General features: G+C 42.5%; 2 protein-coding genes across 3 annotated transcripts in view; both read right to left on the bottom strand.

The window, feature by feature from the left end:
* Positions 1-16218, bottom strand: part of TSC2 (TSC complex subunit 2) — a 61989-nt gene extending 45771 nt beyond the window's left edge. For both annotated transcript variants that reach the window (XM_078856598.1, XM_078856599.1), the window contains exons 1-15: positions 16050-16218; positions 14358-14506; positions 13214-13300; positions 11950-12060; positions 10940-11084; positions 10298-10430; positions 8505-8553; positions 7597-7722; positions 6434-6507; positions 5558-5684; positions 4607-4750; positions 3780-3974; positions 2838-2941; positions 1742-1823; positions 908-1063 (exon numbers count right to left, since the gene is read on the bottom strand). In XM_078856598.1, the coding sequence (XP_078712724.1) occupies positions 908-1063; positions 1742-1823; positions 2838-2941; positions 3780-3974; positions 4607-4750; positions 5558-5684; positions 6434-6507; positions 7597-7722; positions 8505-8553; positions 10298-10430; positions 10940-11084; positions 11950-12060; positions 13214-13300; positions 14358-14492 (1668 nt within the window). In that variant the 5' untranslated portion in view covers positions 14493-14506; positions 16050-16218. The remainder of the gene's footprint in view (positions 1-907; positions 1064-1741; positions 1824-2837; positions 2942-3779; positions 3975-4606; positions 4751-5557; positions 5685-6433; positions 6508-7596; positions 7723-8504; positions 8554-10297; positions 10431-10939; positions 11085-11949; positions 12061-13213; positions 13301-14357; positions 14507-16049) is intronic.
* A 5285-nt stretch (positions 16219-21503) lies between these two features.
* LOC144932203 (myeloid-associated differentiation marker homolog) lies at positions 21504-22379 on the bottom strand. Its single transcript, XM_078856153.1, has one exon. It carries the CDS (start codon positions 22377-22379, stop codon positions 21504-21506), a length of 876 nt encoding a protein of 291 aa, XP_078712279.1.
* Between the last annotated feature and the right edge of the window lie 254 nt (positions 22380-22633).

Below are 22633 nucleotides of genomic sequence, written 5' to 3'. Positions count from 1 at the left end.
CAAACAGTTTAAATTCAGCGCGGTGTTGAAAAATGCATCTGCGTGTATGCAGGCATGTAGATATGGCAAGGCTGTAACTAACTAACTTTACATAATTTGCAAACGGCTGCACCACCAGTGCAGTGGTTAGAGCACAGTGCTCCGAAACCAATGATCCGAGTTCAATTCCCAGACACGGTTAAAATAAATGGAAAGTGATATCTTAAATGGATCAAATATAATGCGATCGTGACAGCAGAAGCAGATGGCAGTGAAGAAAAAGCTACTGTTGTACTGTACTTCTATGCCCCCACATCTATGCTGGCCAGCCACCACCGAGCAGTGGTGAAGTATGGTCAAATACCTCCCAAGACCCGCATGGCATGAGGCCCTTAAGAATTGGATCAACAAAAGGAATGTACACGTACAAGGAAGAAAAATCATGCGCATGCATGAATTCCGTGACACTTTCTGACATGCGGAAGTATTTAACCAGAGGTAACTACATTATAACGGTGCACGATATGTGACGTCACAAAGAGGGGAGGCATGTGCGTGGCGTGCCATTGCATTGGCTGACAAAGCTAGTTGTATTTACTTCTGTTTTTGTTTTTTTAGTTGGCAACCCCACTTAACAATTTGACTGGTTTTCTGTAGGTGAAGTCCGGAAAAGAAACAATTTTAGACTACAATTTAATTTATATTGAATCATCTTGACGAGTCATCATTTCTTCAGCACCGCTTTTTGCGTCGTTTGGTGTGTTGTACTTCCCCCACACCTCCGATTAAGCAGGGTTGGCTACGTACAGGTGCGAAAAAAATTCAACACGCATATGTGCAATACGGGCACATCGACGGCGCAAATGCATTAAATCAAACTTTTTTTTTTAGTTGAACAACATTGAAACTTGGATGGGTGACCCGTCACCTTTTGCAGGGCGTCGAGGAGGCTGTTAAAGTGGCTCGAGCTGCAGGTTAGCGCCAGCTCCACCAGCTTCTGGGTGGCGAACTTGCGCACGGTCACCTCGCGGTCCTCCACCACGGCGCTCAGGTGTGGGATGAGGACCGATTCCATCAGCTCCTCCTGTAACACACACACACACAGGAGCAGCAAGAGAGCATCCGAATTAATACAGGATTAGTAGGAGTACGGGGGCGTGGGAACGACATTTAATTTCAAGAGTGGCAGGAATATCCATACATTGAGTGCGTATGTTGATCATCATTAGCAAAAAGTCATTGCTGGATGAAGACCCCCCCCCCCCACAACACAATCCCCCCACCACAGCTGTGGTCATCTCTAACAATCCTGAGATATAATCATCGAGCTCAAACCAATTTCATGGATCCATCTCGTCGCTGGACATACTCTTGGTCACGTACCATGCCCGGGCTGCCACTCCCATCGCTCTTAATCATCAACCGTCACTGATACTTGCGATGCGTTCAGGCCAAGCCCACATTTATCGTGCATACATTATATAATTCACATGTTATATGCATTTAAAAGGAGGCTAACAGCTGCAATAGTAAAAAGAAAATGGTACGCTAATTTTTTTTGCATAAAAAATTATTCTTGAATATTATGATTACTACACTTGTTTTTTTGGAACCCAGGCTTTTCTTATAAGTGAAGCAGAGTTACCGCTGAGACACCCTGTCCCCAATCACAACTCCGAATCAGTCGTGACAATGAAATCAAATCGCTGGATGGGGTGAAATGTTATATGCCTGTGTGTTCCTCTGCCATTCTCGGCCGTACCTCGTAGACGTGCCTGTGCGTGGCGAGCACCGAGAAAAGGATCTCCAGACACTTCTTGCGGATGACGCTGGACGTCTGCATTCTGCCACATCAAGCGTTAAACTCGCACAGGTTAAATGCACAGTAGACTACGCACAATTGAAAAAAAACACTTTGTACTTTTATTCTTCATTATAAACAGCATCTCAAGGGTGACATACAATTATTTGAGGGGAGGATCTTGACGGCTAGTATACGAACAAGTGCAAGCATGCAAGGTGACGAGGGTGGAATACCCTGCACTATGGCATTGGTTATAGATGGGCGGCTAACATTACAGCAAGGACATTATGGCTTTTGCAGAGAAAGAAGATTCAGGTGCAGTTTAGTTTGATGAGGGTAGGCGACAGGTATAAAACAACAATGCAAAAAAACGCCAGTAATTAATTTCCGAATAGAATACAATTTTAAACCAGTGCAGAGGAAAATGGTAAAGCCTCCAAGAAAGTCACACATTTTCACATGAGCCATAAACAAGACCAGCTGTGATATCAGGCAGTATTAAAGTTGTTTGGCACATGTTAAATAATGCAGCTTAATTAAGTAAACTAGGTAGTATTCTGCTTTGCATACACCATTTAAGTTTAGGAGTCAAATTCGATTCAGTTATGGTTTTTAAAACCACATTGTATATAAATTAGCAGGTCACATGAGTAGGCGATGCCAGAATTAAAATGCTTTAAACCAGAGCAGACCACATGTTGATATATACAGTAGAGGTAACATGTTCTTGTGCAGTGATATTAAAGGAGAAAAAAGGTGCCTCGTGAAATCAATGCGCCTCCGTTCGGTGTAATGACCATCTGGATCAGAGCCAGCGGTGCAAATCCTACATCCATATGGACGGCAGATGCCAGTATCTCCATAGGGGAATAGGGGAACCAGAGAGTGGTACCTATTTTATTGACCTCTGTGGGGTCAAAGATGTGAACTCGCACCTTACCAATTGCAAGCCACGAACTCTAATCGACAGCAAGAGCGAGGATCGGGCTGTTATGAACGTAATCCATTACGCGCAGAATCTTTACGTTGCTCACCAAAATGACCGATGTCTCACCTGAAATATTTCTCCATCATCTTCTGCAGTTCCAATATCCAGCCGTCTTTGGCAGGATGGATGGACTGAGCACGATATGTCAGCAAGGTCAGCACAGACTGGCACTGCCGGGAAAACACAAGTCCAGTGAGTTACCCAATTGACACAGGAATGGCAAAAAAAAACAGGCGCACAATCCATGGACAAGACACAATATCCCAACAAAGGAAATGTGATTACATCTATATAAAGTGACAGGATCACAACCAAATGTTACCAGCTTCATTTTGGAATGTTAACTTGCATCAGGTGGAGTCGTGCATGCGTTTGTTCACTACGCTATAAACCCGGTGACTCAAGTTTGATTTCCACCCACAGCTTAGAAAGGTGGCAGGCGATATCTGTACCCGGCAGTGCTCATCGACCTTCACCAAGCAGCACCGATTAGCAATGTGAAGTATGGTGTAACAACTCCCATGATCGACATAGCATTGAGGGGAGGGGGGGGGGGGCTTTACCCAGCAGCATATTTTCAGGGCTGTAACTAATTTTTTTTTATTTAGCATTACAATAAAATTTACCACAAAATTCTGTTACATAGGATTTACCGAGGTGTTATAGCTTGGTTTAACACGTAGGCTTTCGCGACCAATATTATTCATAATCAACGTTTTTGGGTTTAGATCGCGTTATTTATAAATGTGTCGTAACCCTCCACCACCCGACACGGCCAATCAGTGTTATAGCTTGTTCATAGGCATGACATTTGTCGATATTAAAAAAGGCATAATACCAACAAGGGACCATGGACTTCAAGTCAATCTGTTACTGTTATAAAGAAAAAACTTTTTACAACTTGCAAGGCCACCTGCCGATATTGTCTTTGGAATGACAGGAGCCATTAACGGCCTTATTTCCTTGTGTGTGTGCAGTGCAAGGCAGACATCTGTCCTCCGGGCGCACCTCGGGCATTAGCTCTTGGCGTTGGTGTAATTTCGTGAGCCCTTCACACGGCCGCGCTGGCCTGTGGTCTGTGCAACGTTCCACGAGCGTGAAGTAGCGCTCGACGCAGCCGTGGTACTCATCCCTCGTGAACAGTTCCTCGATCGCAGTCAGCTGATCCTGCACCTTCACGCAGAAGTCTGCATTGTTGAAGAGCTGCAGACATCAAAGGGCAGACATTGATCATGCATCATCAAAATGGAAACATATGATCAAGGGTGGAATACAAATAAAATAAAAACGGGTTAACAATTACTGACATTAATCTCCAACCGATTTAAGTTTAGCTGTGTGGTGTTGTGCCAGAGCACTTAAATCCAATTCCTGACCAAGGGCCACCTGAGCCAAAAATCTTAACATTGTTGGTAAAATATCACTTTGTGGAAACAATGGTTGTCATAATGTCAATGCCCTATGAATGTGGAATTTATCTCAGGGTCAATGACAGATGAGCACAATTCAATGCAAACTTACTTTAAAACGCATTTGCCAATTCAGAAGTTAAATAAAAACAATTTTCTAATGTGGAAATGCCACGTTACAGTATTTAAAATTCACCACATTTACCAATTGCAGATAGAAAAATAGTGAAATGCAACACTACCCATATTTCATACTTGGCAAGAGCACATCATCAGAGGACATTCTGAATGAGTAAAAAGCCCATACATTTTTATTGTTTGAGAAAAAAACATGATATAAAAACGACTGTCCTTTTTTTTTTTACTTCACTCCAGGTCGTCGGACATTTGTACGGGAGGCGTTGCAGGGAATTTTCAATGTCGCACCTGCACTTGGACGACCAGTTTCTCGATGACGTCGAGAACGATGTCCCAAGTGGCCACCTGCAGTTCGCGGCCGTACTTCCTGACGAGGCGAGTGAGCGATAGCGCAATCTCGTACGACACCACCACGTTGTCTTCCGTCATGGCCTGCCGAGCATAAACGGGATTGGTTTGCCTCCCCACTTTCCCCCCCCCAAAATCGGCTTATTTGTGTGCCCCATAATCATATCTGTCCCCGCATACACGGCTAAAAATATAAACAAATGAAAAACTACAATGACACATTTAACACCTACGACATTTAATTATCATCGACTAACTCGATAATAATTAACATTTACAACGTAACTATGCACTACTTTGTAACCCGGCATGACCATACCCTACGTCACCACTGCCATCATACAAATCGTCTCGTGTACCCCCGTGAGATGTCACACATACCACCCCCAGGGCTATACGCACCACAGCTTGGGAACCACTGCTCTATTCCATCCAATGATGGGGAGTAACATTGTTCACAAGATGCCAACTATACGACTACATTACATCCCAGTTAAATGGAGACAAGTCACTGTGCTAAGTCTGTTAAGTACAGAAAAAGGAAGAAAATTTGAAATTTGTAATTATGGCCTATTATCTTGTGGTCAGAAGCTGAAGCATCAGTTTTTTTTTTTACAGATGCAGATTAACTGCCACATTGCTGTGCATCAAGAGTAATTTTTATGTCAATCCACTACTGCATGACGGCCGGTCCATTGACCATACTTCACCCGGATTGGTTAATGCCGGTTAGTGAAGGGTGGTTGGGTGGGGGTGTTTAAAATCAATTCAAATAATCACTCGCAACTGATGTTAGTCATGATGGGAAATTGAATTTAGGTTGTTGTCAGGTTCAGAGCGGAATGGACCATCTAAAAATAAGGACACACTACGCACAACTGCAAGCCTTACCTTGAGAAAGGAGGGTAGCACAGAGGTGGGGGTGTTCTTCAGTGAAGGCAAACGGTAAGCACCCCAAAGAGCCATGCCGACAAAAAATACAGCCCCACGCAGCACAGGAATGTCCTTCTGATATTCTCTACAGGAAGCACAACAGCAAAGACACAAAACACATGGTTACAGTGGGTCTAGATTTGAAGCTTTCGTGACTGCAAGGAATCATCTTCTTAGGTTTTTTCGGTAAAGTCACGTAGAAAGTAAAATAAAATAAAAACAAAAATCACGACGTTTCGGAGGCAACACAAGTCTCCGTCATCAGGTGGGACCGTCACAGCCAGATTAGCTGTATCAAGATGATGACGGAGACTTGTGTTGCCTCCAAAACGTCGTGATTTTTGTTTTTATTTTATTTTACTTTCTACGTGACTTTACCGAAAAACCTAAGAAGGTTACAGTGGGGTTAACGGTCAAGAGCACGGAGCCAGCACTGTTGACATGGGGTGCGGATCACGGGTTGCAGCCACACCAGGATTCACCCGGGTTTTTAAATGTAGTTGGTTGGTGGTATCAGCCAGGTCACCAATGAGTGAAAATTAAAACCCATCACAATAAAGTTGGTTTTCACCTAATTTCAGCTCCTATTTAATTTTAAATGCCCACTTGAAAAGTGATAAACACTCTACGTAGGGCATATAATAGGAATGCCCCTAGTGAATAAAGAGCCCTAACGAAGCTACTTTAAAAATATTTTGATGACATCTACCAGGACCAAATCACTCTCAGTGACACAGGAATTCAAACGGAACCCTCTGTCTCATGATTTGAAAATAAATTGGTTGGGGGAAAAACCCACTTATGTGGATCATGTGAATTGTGGGTGCCACTCACCGGCTCTCCATGATTTGGCACATGGTGCGGACACAACTGTGTCCAAGGTGGGTCCCAAGAAGATTTCGCATCAGCTGCAAGGCAGAGAGCACCAAAACAGGCATTTTCACTTAACATGTGGGCAACACGCATGATAATAATCACCAAGCAAGTAACAATTTAACCTTCCCAGCCATTTGATGAACTTTCACGATTAAGGGTCAAGATTCTATTCAATAATGTATTGTTTCCAGACCCGAGATGAATACCATTTACAGCAACACAGTTAGCAGAGATTATGATTAAGATTACTTTGTGATTAAAAGGAGCCGAAGTGGTTGAGTGTAGCCAGCACTTATCTATACTCTCTGGTTCTTTCGGTAAAGTCACGTAGGTATAAAATAAATCACGACGTTTCAAGCACTTATCTAGTTTAACGTTGAAGCGTCACTGAACCATTTAATTTGTAATGAATTGCAGACACATTTTATAAATTGTGACTAATCTCAGATAAGATTGCCAAGATTGACTCCAGGTCTGATCGTCTGTTCATGCGATCTTCCTTTTAATGTGTATTGTTTTAGTACAGTACTCATTTGCGTAAAGGTAATACCAGCATATCATTATTTCCTACTACCATGTTTCACAGTCAGAAAAAAAGTTTTACTGGCTGGATTCCTGCCTGGCTTGCTGGTACACAGCCAAGTGCACGCGTGTGGTAACGATGTCCCTTCGCATGACCTGCATGGTGATGTCACCTGCATCCCACAGCGTTGAGCCGGGTATGCGAGCCGGGTTCGTGGGTCGTGCCGACGCCACCCTTACCACCCACCCACCCTACACCCCCGGCTGTTTATCCCGCGCAAATCCACAGGATACACCATCATATACTATATACTGGAAAAAAGTTTTGTTTGTTCGCTGGTTGACACATCTAAAGTACATGTGGGCTGCTAGTTAGCTTAAAAGCAACATTTGGAGAAATGGGTCGAAATTTGCACAAACCAAAAATATTAAAATTCCCACATGCCGAAGTCGCTAAATAAAAAAAATTGCAAGCGTAGCATTTATCTTCAGACCAATTACCGTAGCATGCCCATTTAACCCAGCCTCTCTTGAAACTTTAATCCGCTTTTCAGTTGTCTGCAACGTCATTTAGTACTTCCGAGTGGTAGGGTACACACCTTCCAGCAGGCCTCCGAGAACTCCTTGACGTTCACCGTACGGCACAGCGTGACAATGAAGGCGCACAGTGATCCTGACGGCAGGCAGCTGTAGCAAACCACGGCGTCTAGCACCCTTAGAGAAGCCTGCACAACAAGCAGACAAGAACGTTGACGAGTATCACGGCTGTGTGTTCTGGGCTGTCCTAACATGGTCAGAAGTGCGTTAGTGCCACCACTCAAGTCACTCTTATACTTCTTAAAGGAGTGCAGTAGCATGTTTTCTGATTAATGTCACTTTAAACCTGTGTCAACTACCCAAAAGCTGAAGTGTGAATCTGTAATATTAATAATTACACTCCTGTATAAAAAATAACTCCCCACAACAGGTTTTTATTTAGGACATTTGGTTATAATTGACCACGCTGGTTAGTACACAGCTTTAAAGCAGGAATATCACTTGCCGATAAAGTTCACCATGACCTGGAACCGAACTTAATTCCAGGTTGGTAAATGTTGTACATGAACCACTGTCACTGGTCTGCTGCATTACATTATAATAATGCCATTAACTTACCTAAGAGAGCTTAACATTTCTCTAGATTTCTGGAGGGTAAAATTTCGGATGTTTGGTCATTTCCGTTTACAAGTGCTTGGCATGGGGAAAGAAACCAGGGTACCCAGAGAAAACATACATACACTCATGCAAAGCTCCGTACCGATGCCAAGAGATGCAATTGTTCCGTGCAATATTTTTTGACCAATAGTTATGGCATACATTATAGGGCTATCAGTAGATGAATTACAATTCGATTAAATTTCATTCTGGTGAAAGTGTTTTTTACCATATTGTGTTATGGCCCATAATGTGTCAGGACAGCAAATAATCCTTCTAAAACAAAACACGTTATTAAAAAAAAATCACAAACCTCTATATCAGCTGCTTGATTGGTCATGTTACAAAGACGGTAGATTTTGCTGTAAAAAACACACACACAAGACATCAGATATCAACTAATGTGTTACAATGAATATCTACTATAATCACCCAAGAATGTCCTTAACGCTCGTGATGTCACTCAACGTCGACCAGCCTCCCTCATTAATATTCACTAGTAGGCGCAGTCCTGAAATGGACACCCCTGACTCCTCCTCATTAATCATGAACGGCTGACGTCCCTCCATGTTGGGTACCCCCCCCCCCGTCATTAATAATCGTTAACGGATGACATCGCTCCACAAGCAGAAAGGTGTAGCGGAAACTTACATTTGTTTAGGCTTGCACTTTGCCACTATTATAAAGTAATCTACGAGTAACCTTATGTAACGTGCTAAAATCGTCCGTCTCCCGCACGTCACGTCACTCCACATGCGGCCCCTCCCCTCAAATATTTATGTATTGCTGCATTTCATTACTAACGCCGAGGAAGTTGGAGCGACTATTGCTGCTTTTGTAACGCCGATCACCCATCTTTATAGAATTAACCATAACATTAATGCAACGTCACATCGCACTGCATTACCCGTCTTCATTTCCTTCTTCGCCAGGTCTAACAAAAGGGAGATCAACTTCGCGCTTCCAAATTATGCGGAAATAAAAATGTATGCTAAAATCTAAAATTCTCAGCCGCTTTGCGGCTATTGACTCCAATTACAATTGTTTGCAACTCCAGCGAGCTAATGCAGACCATAACTACATCTCACAGCACTGCACCTCAAGTCTTTGAGTGTCCGTTGAATAGTGGCAGTGGCATTGCGTCAGCTGTTTTATCATATTCTTGCGTGCAACAATCACTGCAGTGCTGCAGTCTAATGCTGTAAGGTCTTTTATGGCTTCCTTTTGTGCTACATTAACCTCACATTAATACAGTGCTACAGTTACATTCAGTACGGTGTTTTATGAATATTTTTTGCCAATATTCCCCGCAATTACATTCCGCTAATTTATAATCGTTAACGACTGACGTCACTCCGTAAGGATAAACGTGGAGCGGAAATAAAAATGTGTTTATTTTTCACCTACGTGACTTTACCGAAAGAACCAAAGAGTATGGTTCTTGCAGTCACGAAAACTTCAAATCTAGAATAGGCACAAATCTTATTTTTAACGTCCATTGTCCCCTCTAGAGCTAACCAGACAATTAATTCCATGCCACGTCAAACTAAAGCAAGGTCAACTTTACGCTTGCAAATTATGCTCAACTAAAAATGTCTGCTGTTTTGCCACCATTGCCTCGTAGTCAAATTGTTTGCTACTCCGGCGAGCTACAGCACACCATGAGTAAGTCTCAAAGCACTGCACCCCAAGTAATTGAATTTGTTCAGGTGCAAAGTGCCCCTTCCTTCTTTATGGAGACATTTCTGAGTTATTTTGCAGATAGTATCGATTTACAATTTATTTCAAACACAGCGACCGAAAGCAGAAGAAAATAAAGTATCAGAGCAGTGAATTTGAACAAATTGAAGGTCAGTTATATACAGTGCTACAGTGACATGAAGTGAGGTGTTTGATGACGTACTTTGTGCAAGATTCAATGCCATTATATTTACACAAGGCTCTGCTCAAATTTTTCGTAAATATTACAGCTTCCGTCCTAGGATGGGCAAAGATGCTAGTCTTTTATATGTTTTATATCTACAGGTTGGCTTAAGCCAAGTTAAGAGTTTATATGAAAAAAAAAATTAACAACCACAATAATGTTAAATAGACAAGTCCACTTACTGAACGATCTGAGCAACCTTGTCCTGGTCTAGGTAAGACGAGTTGAACTTGACGATGTTGACCAGAATGTACAGAAAGTCCAGCGTCAGTCCATTCTGCCTGGTCTCGTCCATCCATTGCAGAATAAAGGGGCCTGTACAATGTCCAGGACAGCAGGAACTTGGATTAGGGCATTTCACTCCACGGGAAGAAAAAACCCAAGTGGAATTTCCACTACTACGAGCTACCAAAAGACCTGAAAGCTGCCACAATGCAGTAACTTAAATGCATAATTGTTTCACGGGCAATTTACCACGATGCTCCTCCTGCATTAACGAATACACCATTCCTTTCAAATGGGAGATTGGACTCGCTGCTTGTTCAATATAAAATGGAAGTGCTCTTAACCCATAACATGTACCTTATTTAACATGCATACCACTGAAATCTGAAGTTATATTTCAAATTATTCATGTTATTTCATATTAATATTGATCATGCTCATTTTATAAGGTTTGTACAAAGTTCGTAATGACCTCTAAGCCATCATTTAATGTATTTCAGTTTGACCCAGGTCTCCCTTGGAAAATAGATGATTACTCTCAATGGCCTCTCGCATGGCTCTAAATATGTTAGTGAAAAAACACATGTTGAATACATTACCTATGTCATCATCGATGTAAGTGATATCCTTTCCGTGATCCGTCAAGGCTTTAAAGATCTCCATCCTCTGCACGAGGTCATCATTCAGAGGATAGTCCCTGACTATTCGGAAGAAGCTCACGCGGAGGATACCCAAACGGTTACCCTGAAAACAAACAATTAGGGCAATGAACAGAGACAGAATAATTACTTAATCATGTTTGTTTTACACGTAAAAGCAATGTTAACGGTCACTTAAAACTTACAAATACAGCAGGAGCAGCGCTTGCCATTGAGTCTTGGGCATTAGCAATACTCTTTGACCTCCAGTCTGGGGTCAATTTTTTTTTACATCTTACTGTTGCCCACCTCTCTGTACCCAAAACAAGTGTATATAGGCCTAGTAATAGGTTTTTACCCTTTCAACTGGTACAAAACTGACACCTTTATACAAGGCATCATCATTATCATTATCAGAGTTGTTTCTTTTTGTTTGCATTTTGACTGCTTGTGTTGTGGTTATTTCAAACATGATGACTTGTATGAAGGTGTCAGTTTTGTACCAGTTGAAAGGGTAAAAACCTATTACTATATTTTGCCACTGGTAAAGGTGGTCTCAGTGTATATAGGCCTACCATAATCAGGAGAGTCCTCCAAGGCAGAGTGAAGGCCGAACACCTAAATACTAAATTGGTGGCTGGAAGAATACTGAATCTATATATAAAGCCACATTGCATTTCACATTGTCTGGAGATCCAAGTTGTATCGACATTCACAACATTTATACTGTATTGCATTATGTGTTGCACTATAATATGCAGAAACGTATCATAATGCTTGTTAATTATCATCTGCCAAAAAGTAATAAGCCTGCTTGGATTATGAAATGTAGAAAAAACCTAATCCAGAGTCAAAGGTTTAAAAAAAAAGGCGAGGAATATTTAGCGCCTGAAATGTGCGCCAGCTCCATAATAACTTTAAAGTTCTGCATTCATTTTGCCAACGTCCAGTCGTCGGTGCCCTTCCCATACCTGTCCTTGAATGATCGCCTTGAGTAGAGACAGTACTGTGTGCCTGGCTTCGGCAGGCTGCTCAGGCATCAGCAGGTCTGAGACTGTGCACCACAGAGCTTCCACTGCATGCTGAGACAGGCGAGAGCAAAAACACATTCGAGGTCACCTTTTTCAAGGTGGCAAAATTAGCAAGTCTGAACGAATATAAAGCACACTTTCCTCACCACATATGGACAATCAGCATAACGAATACCATAAAGATAAACGCACATTGCATCCCATGTGAAAAATTGAGCCGTTCATTGACAGGACAGAGACCTTTCACAGCCCTTCCCTAGCCTGGTAATTGTATCCAATCCCTGCCTGCTGGGTGCACCAACTCCGAACCAACATATCACAATAACAGCAGCTCAATATCACAGTCTCATGACAGCTGCAGGGCCAACATACACAAACAGAAAGATTACAAATAAACACCCCCTTTGACTTAAATCTCCTCCCTTCTCACCGTTTTTTAATAATTGTAAAGTGTATATTGTCAAAAATTGTGTTGCTACAGTCTCTCAAACACATGTATTGGTGGTGGCTGTATGAGCTGGGCAATTCACATCATCCTAGCCTGGAAGAATAATTATTTTCTAAGAAACAAGAACGATTCGGAACTGTGGAATTTCTGGCTGGGCAAGGCTGCACGAGCCCAGCGTGGCATTCCGGCAGAAAGACTGCCGCTTAGTAGCATCGCAATTGAATATGGCTGATACCGATACAATATTTATGACGTTTCTGATCGATACCAGCCATCAAAAACAGCCAGTACCATCCATGTAATTGATTTTATTACGCCTACTCAGGAAAGCCTCACTTAGTCCTAAGTATTTTTTTCAGGAATCCAAAAGTAAATATGTTAAACAATACATAACCATGAAAAGTTGAGAACTACATCATGGAAGGAACACAGGTAACATAGATTTGGAGCAGGAGAAAAACATTCCAGTTATGTTTATCCTGATATTGTCGAGTGGCTGCAAAATAAGTGATGTTTTATGGTAAAAGTAATCTCTCAATACAGATTCAAATATCATGTTTAAATATTTAATCATAACTACGGAGCAGAAGCCATAGGTCTTTGATGCAAAGTATCAACAAGAGAGAACTAGAGTAAGGATAGTGAAGTGGCACGTGTCTTCAGTTTAGTTGTGAAATTTGAAAGACAGAAGGGAAACCCAGATAAGAACACCACAGATAGCTCTCAGAGAGTGAGAGACTTTAATTAATCCTTTACCTCCTCCAGTCTCTTGGTTTTAACAAGGTCGGACATTTCTTTTATTGCTTTAATTCTGTTACTAAAGCCATTGTCCGCATTCATGTCCTGCAAAGAGAATTGAATTACATTTAAAGTTACTGAAAAACAATTATTGCACAGTACTGTCTACAGCATATCATTCACTAGGCACAGATTGATATACACACATTTTTTTACTGGGACCGCAACAATACACAAGTGCATTATCCATAATCTTAAAATGAATGGACAATCAAAATGAATGCATTTTGAATGAACCATGTACAGTAACTATGTATCAATTCAGATTAAAATAGAAACATCCATGGGATCCTGCATGCAAGTAGAGCTTAGTTATTATTCACATACATTGTATGCAATTGATTTATGTGACCCTTGCAGCAACTAGGTGCCACATTACCACAACATTGATAATTTAATTGTGACCATCAAAAATCACAAAAGAATCATTAACATCGTTATTGACAAAGTTACAGAATAAATAAGCAGACAATAACATCTCCTTAATATATCTGTCCTTCTACATGAAACAAACTATTTTTTTTTACACTTCCCTTGAACCATAAAAGTATTCTGTGAGTGCATAATTTCAGCAGCAAATGTTCCATTTGGTGGCCAAGCTAAAGGTGAAAATTCCACATTCCTGTGGTAGGAACCAATGTCTCCGTAAGACTACTGCTGCCTTCCCACAATGTAACACTAATACTGGTAGGAACCTCCTGGTTACACCAGCCCACAGGGGATTATTGTGTCCGTCCGTCGTGCAGGGAGGGGCTGGGAGGGGTTGGTCACCCCGTGGTGCCCCTAAAAACTCAATGTTTAACCTACTCACGCCGGCTTGTGCCCGCCCTCACAGTCGGGCATATTTGCGGAATACACCACGCTGCCGTTGACCCTGGCCATTGACCGAGCAACCCAACGTTCCTACCAGCTCCCTCCGCAGGATTGTGTTTTGATCAACCCCATGGGGATGAACGAAAAATAGCCCAAGGGAATCATTATAACATCCGTCCACATGCCGAGTTGTCAAGCTCTCACAACACTAACAAAAGCGCCATGGTCAGATGATTGAAAAGCAATAACAAGTCTGCTTGAGCAAAAGTTGAGATGGCCCCACGCTCACCCGGAGGCGATCTTCCGTGATGATGAATTCGACAGGCTTGATATCTGGTATGTCCTTGACATGTGGATTTTGTCCCAGTCCCAGGAGGTTCTTGACCTTATCCTTTAAGGAATCTTTGGTGGGATGTTTCGACATTGTGACTAATTAACCTAGACAGAAACCACACACGTACACGAGAAATTATGCAAGCCGCTTCGTAGCATACCCGCATCATCAGCCAATGTCAATTCACTGCTGGATGAAGGCCTTGCATGCCACCACAATACTGGACACGTTGCAATCCATCTTCACGCAAGCAGATTTAATCGCTCCATTTTTAGCAAGAGAACACAGTCTCAGGCACGTTCTCTTTGTTGGATCCCAATTTATTCCCCCCCCACCCCATTTTACAGCAAGTCCAACGAGGGTTGGTCCATTTATAGCCTGTGTGCAGCATGTAACATGTACATTTCTGGTCAAATCTAGTTTATCTTAGCACCGCTTGCTCCTACACCCTTGAAACAGACACCACACCAAGGTTGGTGGATCCAGGGCTGCTTCGGATATGGGGACATGGATTACACAGGTCAAGTCAGAATCGATTAATCCGATGAGCTATTGAGCTCTTTTTCACAGATGTTCAGTCGGGGCGGCTCAACAAATTACAACAAACAACACAGAAAAACAATACAAGTGCAAAATACAGAGAAAGGTAAGCAAGTCACTCAAATAAATATAAAGTATAACACGTAGGCTTTCGCGACCAATATTATTTATAATAAGAGCTTTTTGGGTTAGATTGCGTAAGTATAAATGTATCATAACCCTCCAACAACCGACACAGCCAACAATTAGTAAATGTTGCGGATTTACTCTCCAACACACCGGTGGGCTGAAGTAGCAAATAATTGGCGCGTTGTTTACGTGACAAACTTTACTGGCCACGTCGGTTAGTGGAGGCTTACGACATTTATACTTACACGACCTAACCCAAAAACCTTGATGAAAGTGTAAGTAATTTATCCATTCTGGCAAGTGCTGTTGAAGGGCACAATACCTAGCCTCTCGCCAAATATTCCGTACCGGGCTGCCAGAATTGGCAGCTGAACTTGTACAAAAGATACTCTAGAAAAGTCGCTCAACGAAAGCACTTGGCCACTTTGATCACACCCTTGAAGCGAACCTCTCTCGGACCAACATGACCATATGTAATGCCAACCAAAAGAATGCCATCGTCTCCAAGGGCACACATAGGTCCCATTGCACCAATTGGACCATAATGCCATGCACGGAACACCACCTGTGCCACTTGAGGCCCCTTCGAGGTGCCACACAGGGTCACGCATGGGGGGAGCGGGCCCACTTGTGCCAACCTACGCCCTCCAAAGGGAGGTGCCACCCCCCAAAGTCGTCACCTTTGCCACAACAAAAAGTGGCCGAGTCTGGTGCCACCACGGAGCCACTCACAGAAAACTCCGCCAACTTCGCAGCGGGCCCTCTCCGTGGAACCACCACGCAAATCAACTGCGCCACCCAAACTCTGGAATCCAGCCAAGGTGCAACGCACCCAACCCAACCACCCCCACTGCCAATGCTTGCAACTGGAGTAGCAGGGGGGGGGGGTCATCTGTCACCCAAGCTGGCTCTTGCCTGGTGCAATCCCGGTGCAACCGCGGTGCAACCCGCAAAAAAAGGCGCGTTCTCCCGACTCACCTGACACGAGGCCGCAGGATAAAGCGAAGGACTTAGAGCTGGTGGAGTGAGCGAGGAAGATTGTTACAATGCAAGCGAGAGAGAGAGAGAGAAAGCGAGAGCCCGGCCTCAGCCCTGCCAGGCGCTCTGCTCGGCACGTCCGGCCGCTGCGACTTTCAATTCCGGGGCCGCGGTCCCTTGGGGCGTGCCCGTGGTGGTGAGGGGGCGGAGCTGAGACAGCAGAGGAATCGATTCCTTGTTGCGGTAACAGGTTAGTGACTAACTCGGGTGGAATCGATTGTAATTATTGGAGAAGGGGCCGGGGGTGGGGAGGGGGGTCACGTGACGCGGCGGGGCAGGGGAAGCGGGTGAGGAGTGGACGGTGTTGCCAGATGAGAGGTTTTTTGTTTTTTTCTTCTTTTAATTGTAATTTGGTAAATGTTTTACTTAAAACTTTCGTGACTGCAGGAATTAATATTCTATGGTTCTTTCGGTAAAGTCACGTAGATAGAAAATAGAATAAAAATAATAATTTAAAAATACTTTTTTTTATTAACAAAAATAATTAAAACAATATTATTTTTATTAAAAATTATATATTTTTATTTTTTTTATCTACGTGACTTTACCGAACGAACCATAGAAAATGTAATTTAGTTCTTAATTCAATCGTTCGTAGAATCTTTTCTCAAACCTGTTTTTAAAGCGAGGGATACATTTTGTAATCACGGTTCATTTGTGTCGGGGGGGGGGTGACACAAGACTGGTAATCGTCAGGTTAGAGGGGTGGGGGGCTCAGTGGCATGCACGTGCCGTATGTTGAACTTCTTTCGCACCGTACTTCGCCAATCCGTGCCAAATCGGAGGTGCAGGGGGGCGGGGAAGGAGAGAAATTGAAACACAAAAGGCATCGCTTGATGATGCCAGTTCCGCGCCGTGTGGCCCCATTCAGCGATTTGTAATCAAATCGCATAAATCCATTTGCCTAATTACACTCCAGCCCAATTAGCAACGTGCACACAATGTCATCGCCGTGCACAACATCTGATTTCAGTTGATTCTTGTTTCGTTCAATTTTCAGTCAAATGGCTATTGTTTATGCTCAAACATAGACCTTGCTGATTGTTTGATAAAAACTATGTTCATTGAAAAGATGCAACGTATTCCCACTTAAACGTTCGTTCAACGTTGTTCCAACGTTCCATATTCCCTGGGTTGTTAGAGGATTCCGAATTGGAAAGTTGTGAATCCAAATACAGGAGGTTGAATCGATCCATCATCCCCGAGTGGTGGGCAAAATAGGTACCACTTTGTGGGAAGTAAACCCTTTTCACCACTGGCTCAGAGCTGAAAATGAGCACAGTGTCATTAATTGTTAAGAGTAGAAAACATTTTGCCTTGGCTGTAATGTAGAAGGCTACACATTTACACGGATGCTATGAAAGTAAATGGGTTCTCGAAACTTTTTCCCCCAATTTTTTTTACCACGCTGAAAGTGATGTTTACATGTAGTCCAAGTATTGTTTAAATACTGTAGGACTAAGCCATATAAATTCTCAACTGCAATGAATCTTTGCACCCGATTTATGTGCACGGCAACTGCGTCATACCCCATTTGCGACCCACATTACCATTCACAAAGTCCACGAATTACCATTCACAAAGTCCACCATTCACCAAGTTCACGACTTTGTGAACGATTTTTTTTTCATGATATGACACGGTATAATATGTAATGACATTTATCTTCGTACTGTGTCAGTTTTCCATAACTTTGAAATTTTATTTTAAAATTTTTATTGAATAATGTTTGTACTCTGCTGTATTTCCAGTTCCAATAAGATAAAAAAACGAAAACTATGTTTTATTTTACCAGATAAGGCTCACTGAGCTGTATAGCTCTTTTCCCAAAGCGACCTGGCCACCAATGATAGCTTAACTGATTGGCTTATCACGTGGACATACACAAACTGTATACAGACTTCTAATCTATATGACCTATTACACTTGTAAGGCACACGCCCTAAGTCACGCAAGTAAAAATGAAAAAGTTAACAAATACTAAGATAATCTCATCGAATAAACCTCACGTAGTCGATTACTCTGAAAAACATTGTGCAAAGGTGCCACTTTAATGGGTAATGCGGCTTTTCTGTATGCAGATCTTTAATTATAGTTTTTGTTTTACTTCATTCTTGTTTCCAAAGTAATGCATGAATAAAATGTATTTAAGCCATGATAGTCACGATATAACAAAACGGTATTTTGCAAAAAATGAACAATATTGTCGGGGACCTTATATCGTACGATTATATTGTAGTATCACCATTCGCAGCAACCATGGTTGTAACTTAATACTGGTAGGAACCACCTGGTTCCACCAGCCCACAGGGGATTTTTGTGTCCGTCCGTCGTGCATCCAAAAATGGGAGGGATGGGGCTGGGTGGAGAGGGGAGTGTGGGGAGGATGGGGAGGGGTGGGTGGGGAGGGAGGACCTGGGTGGGGGGTGGGAGGGGTGGGGCTGGGTGGGGAGGGGCTGGTCACCCCGTGGTGCCCTTATAAAACTCAACGTTTAACCTACTCACGCCGGCTTGTGCCCGCCCTCAGTCGGGCATATTTGCGGAATACACTACGCCGCCGTTGACCCTGGCCATTGACCGAGCAACCCAACGTTCCTACCAGCTCCCTCCGCAGGAATGTGTTAACTCACTTTCTGGGTCTGATGTGAAACCGTTTATAATTTAAAACTTTCTTTGCAAAGTAAAACATAACAGTTATAGCAATTGGAAATACCGACGTTTATTGGGCATGGGAATAGACTTTAAAAAAACATTTACAAGTGTAATTACGTTGTGGTGCATGAGACTAAATTAACGTTTTCGAAATGGACACAAAACAAATTGAATGCAAATCACCTATTATTAGTTCTTTCGGTAAAGTCACGTAGAAGGGAAACAATAAAATAATAAAAATATAAAACAATAAAATTCTCACCACGTTTCGACTGCAACCGAAGCAATCATCATCAGGTGTGGATTTCACACCTGATGATGATTGATTAATTGTTTTATATTTTTATTATTTTATTGTTTTCCTTTTACGTGACTTTACCGAAAGAACCAAGAATATGAATCCCTGCAGTCACAAAAGCTTTAAATCAAAATGCAAATTACATGTTAACATTACTTAAAATTGTTACTTTACTTGGCATAACTGAACCCTATATTTGAATATTGTAAATACACCATTTGAATGGAATCGCACACAGTTCTGTAAGCATCCGTGCTATAACTACACACAAAGGATGTTTTTTGCATTTGTAATACAATACAGTACACAACTTCACCCCACTGATGTGTATAACAAACATTAAAAAAAAACTAATTTGAGAAGCGCATATCAACTGTAATAAGAAAATGTTACTGAAATTCTCATAATAATATAATGCACTGTCAAAATAACGATAATATAATGGCAATTATTTACCGAATAAAAACCTCACCAGATATTAAAGACTCTTTTTCAGAAAACTCATGCACTGAAATATTTAAACAATACCATTATGCCAGCTATTACAGTTATTTACCCAAGGTACAGCAGCATGGTGCATTGTTTTACGCACTGCACTGTGAACATGGTGACGAGATTTAAATTCTTGATCACGGTAAACATCAGTGGAAAAATTACATCCCGATCCAGTCCAGGCATCCCCACACCGACCAGCTTTTGTACTTGTCAAACACCCCTCATAATTAAAAACAATGTGGGGAGGCCTTCATCCAATTGGGGTAAAAACAGGATGAACACAAAAGCAATACCCTATTACAGTACGTTATGCCGTCAAGTAGTTCATGCAGGATTAGTTTTCTTATCCTGGACTACACGTTATTTGCATATTGTAAGCAACAACAACATTCCACGTGCTCTTATTTTATACTCAACGTAGGTAGAGTGATCATGAGTTGTAAGAGGGTCAACTCCTTCGGGAGTTTATCGACTTTTAAATCACCCCTTAAAGTGTGTCCTCGAAATAACGTGGGCGGATGTACCGTGTGCTGCATATCACAGGGGGTTTAGCGGGGGGGGGGGGCTATCCCTAAAAATGAAAAGAAACAAAATAACTACTAATTGACCCGCGAAGAGAAACATTTGTACAATGTGCAAACTATTATTGACTTGTTGTTAGAAGCGTCTTCACGCTGCGCGCAAAGGGAACGCACCAGGCCGTCCCAGTTTCGTGCTGCTCACGAAGTCACTTGAGATCATTGGTGGTTTCAGTGTTTTTATTCCCCATTTCTTTTATATTGCCGTTTTAACATGCATTAAGCTCTCTCCATCCGTCTGTCGATCGAGGGCGAAGAGATGGGGTGGGGGTTGCACGCTAACTTTCATAAAGATGATCCAATATGAACAAAAGATAAGTATAAAGGTACGTTACTTTTAGGGCCTTATCCTAGAGAAAGCATGGCCAAATTGATCAAAGCGTTGCCCAAAACTTGTTGATGAAACCAGTGCTAAAAAGTTATTCCTTGCCAGTAATGTAATGGCATCGTATGCCACGTCTGCACATTGCCTATTGGTGACATCTTGTATGGCTTAAAGCCCTCACGTTGCTTTTGCCAATTAAATATTTACTGTATTTAACTATTTGTATTTCAACAGGTAAGGCCCACTGAGCTATATAGCTGTTTTTCAGAAACGACTTGGCCACAAATGATAGCTCAACGAAGTGGCTTATCACGTGGAAATGTATAGCAGCCAAATACTCCAAACGCATGTTTCTAAATGTGAGGGGAAAAACCAGAGGCCCCGGAGAAAAATCCACGCGACCATGGGGATAACATGCAAACTCCATATATACCAAGTGAGATCATTAACATCCCGCCACCGTGGTGCCCCCAAGGACAAAATAGATATTGGAGCTACAGAATCCATGCATGCATATGTATATTTATTCCTTGCTATGTTTAAAACATAAAAGTCCGTATTAATAGCATTGCAAGCTGGTATTCATAGAAATAATGGGGTTTTGTTAAGAATAAAAAAGATGCAATACTGTATACCGGGGAATCTCACCCCTACATTAGCCCAGTATTTAGAAGACAAACTGTACTAAGCAAAACATGCAGATAATTATCGCACGCCAACACCAGGACGACACGTGATTAATGCGTCTGCCTGAACACGTAGGAGGAGGCATCATTTAGTCTATAAAATAAACACATTGCAAGGTCCACATTGTAATAAGTTGTTATCAAAACTAAAATTTTATGAGAGACTTCCGTATTTAAAACCACAATGTATGTAGCAAGCAGGGACCGCACGTACATACACTTAACCAATTATTTTATATTATTGTACAAATATTTCATCCAAATATGAGCATGCTAATTTCACGCAAAGTCCTCTACATATATGCAGAGGGAAAAACGTTGGTATATAATTCCAGTTTGGAAATGTATGCGATAATTAGGTTATCGCTTAAGTACCTTTTTGGTTATCAAGATAAGATCTATTAAATAAACAATGAAATTGAAACAAGTAGCTACAGTCACTGATACATTGTCGTCATATTTACATGTACCCCACTCGGTCGGGCAATTGAGTGGTCTTGAGTTCTCAGCAACTTGAAAGGCACCATCGAAAGAATAAATGGGCCAGAGGAAGACAGCAGAAGCATATGCGACGACAGCAAATGCCGCAAATCCCAACATGATTTTGTCCACGGGAGGGTCAAATCCGTGAATTGGCCATTTGATTATGGCCACAACAATTGCCAAAAGGGACGCGATGAAGCAGAGGCAGTAGACGGCCATGGACCACTCCTTGGCGGGCATCGTGTTGTAGACGTCTTTATCATCGACCACCAAGAAGATGAGGATAGCAATGAAGGCTTCCACGATCTTGAGGATGCCCGGGATGGTGGACATGAAGCCATTCATCTCGTCGGCAGTGTGACGTGCGACTCCCACCTCCGCCGCGTACACAAGCGTCGTCAGGCAGGAGGCCACCGTGGTCCCGATCCTGAAGCCTTTGACTTCGTCGGTGACTTTATTTCCATTGAGGAAAAACACCGGGTACAAGATGGAGACGAGGAGGAGCATGATGCAGCAGCACGTCGAGATGGTGATGGTGAGGTCGCTCCAGGAGAAGGGCAGCTTCTTGTAGAATCTCGATATCTCGACGATTATCACGATCGTGCTCAGGATGAAGCAGATGCACCACACGGCCATGCAGAAGTGTCCGTAGTTGTGCTCGCCCCAGCCCCCCTTGTGGACCAGCAGGCTGAAGGTTGTGCACGTTCCAGCCATCTCCAGAATCCTCAGCACCCACAAGGCTACTTGCGACATTTTGAACGTAAAGAATGTCCAACGCCACGAGACGAGGCCACAGGTGATCCGCTTCGTTTCAGGCGTCGTTGAGGTTTAACTCCGGCGTGATTGAATATGGGAAGTGGAGAAATCGGGGTTTGTGTACCTTGATTGCGGTATATTGCTATGCACTGATAACGTGTGACAGCGGGATTGGTAGACAAGCAATCGGTGGTGCACCTTGCACCATGTGCGCTGCAATATAAGCAACGTGTTATTTTCGTCTCGGTGGT

This window comes from Lampetra fluviatilis, chromosome 5, assembly GCF_964198595.1.
Source record: "Lampetra fluviatilis chromosome 5, kcLamFluv1.1, whole genome shotgun sequence".
Taxonomy (NCBI): Eukaryota; Metazoa; Chordata; class Hyperoartia; order Petromyzontiformes; family Petromyzontidae; genus Lampetra; species Lampetra fluviatilis.
Note: the sequence above shows the minus strand (reverse complement) of the source record. Positions and strands in the feature narration are given on the sequence as shown.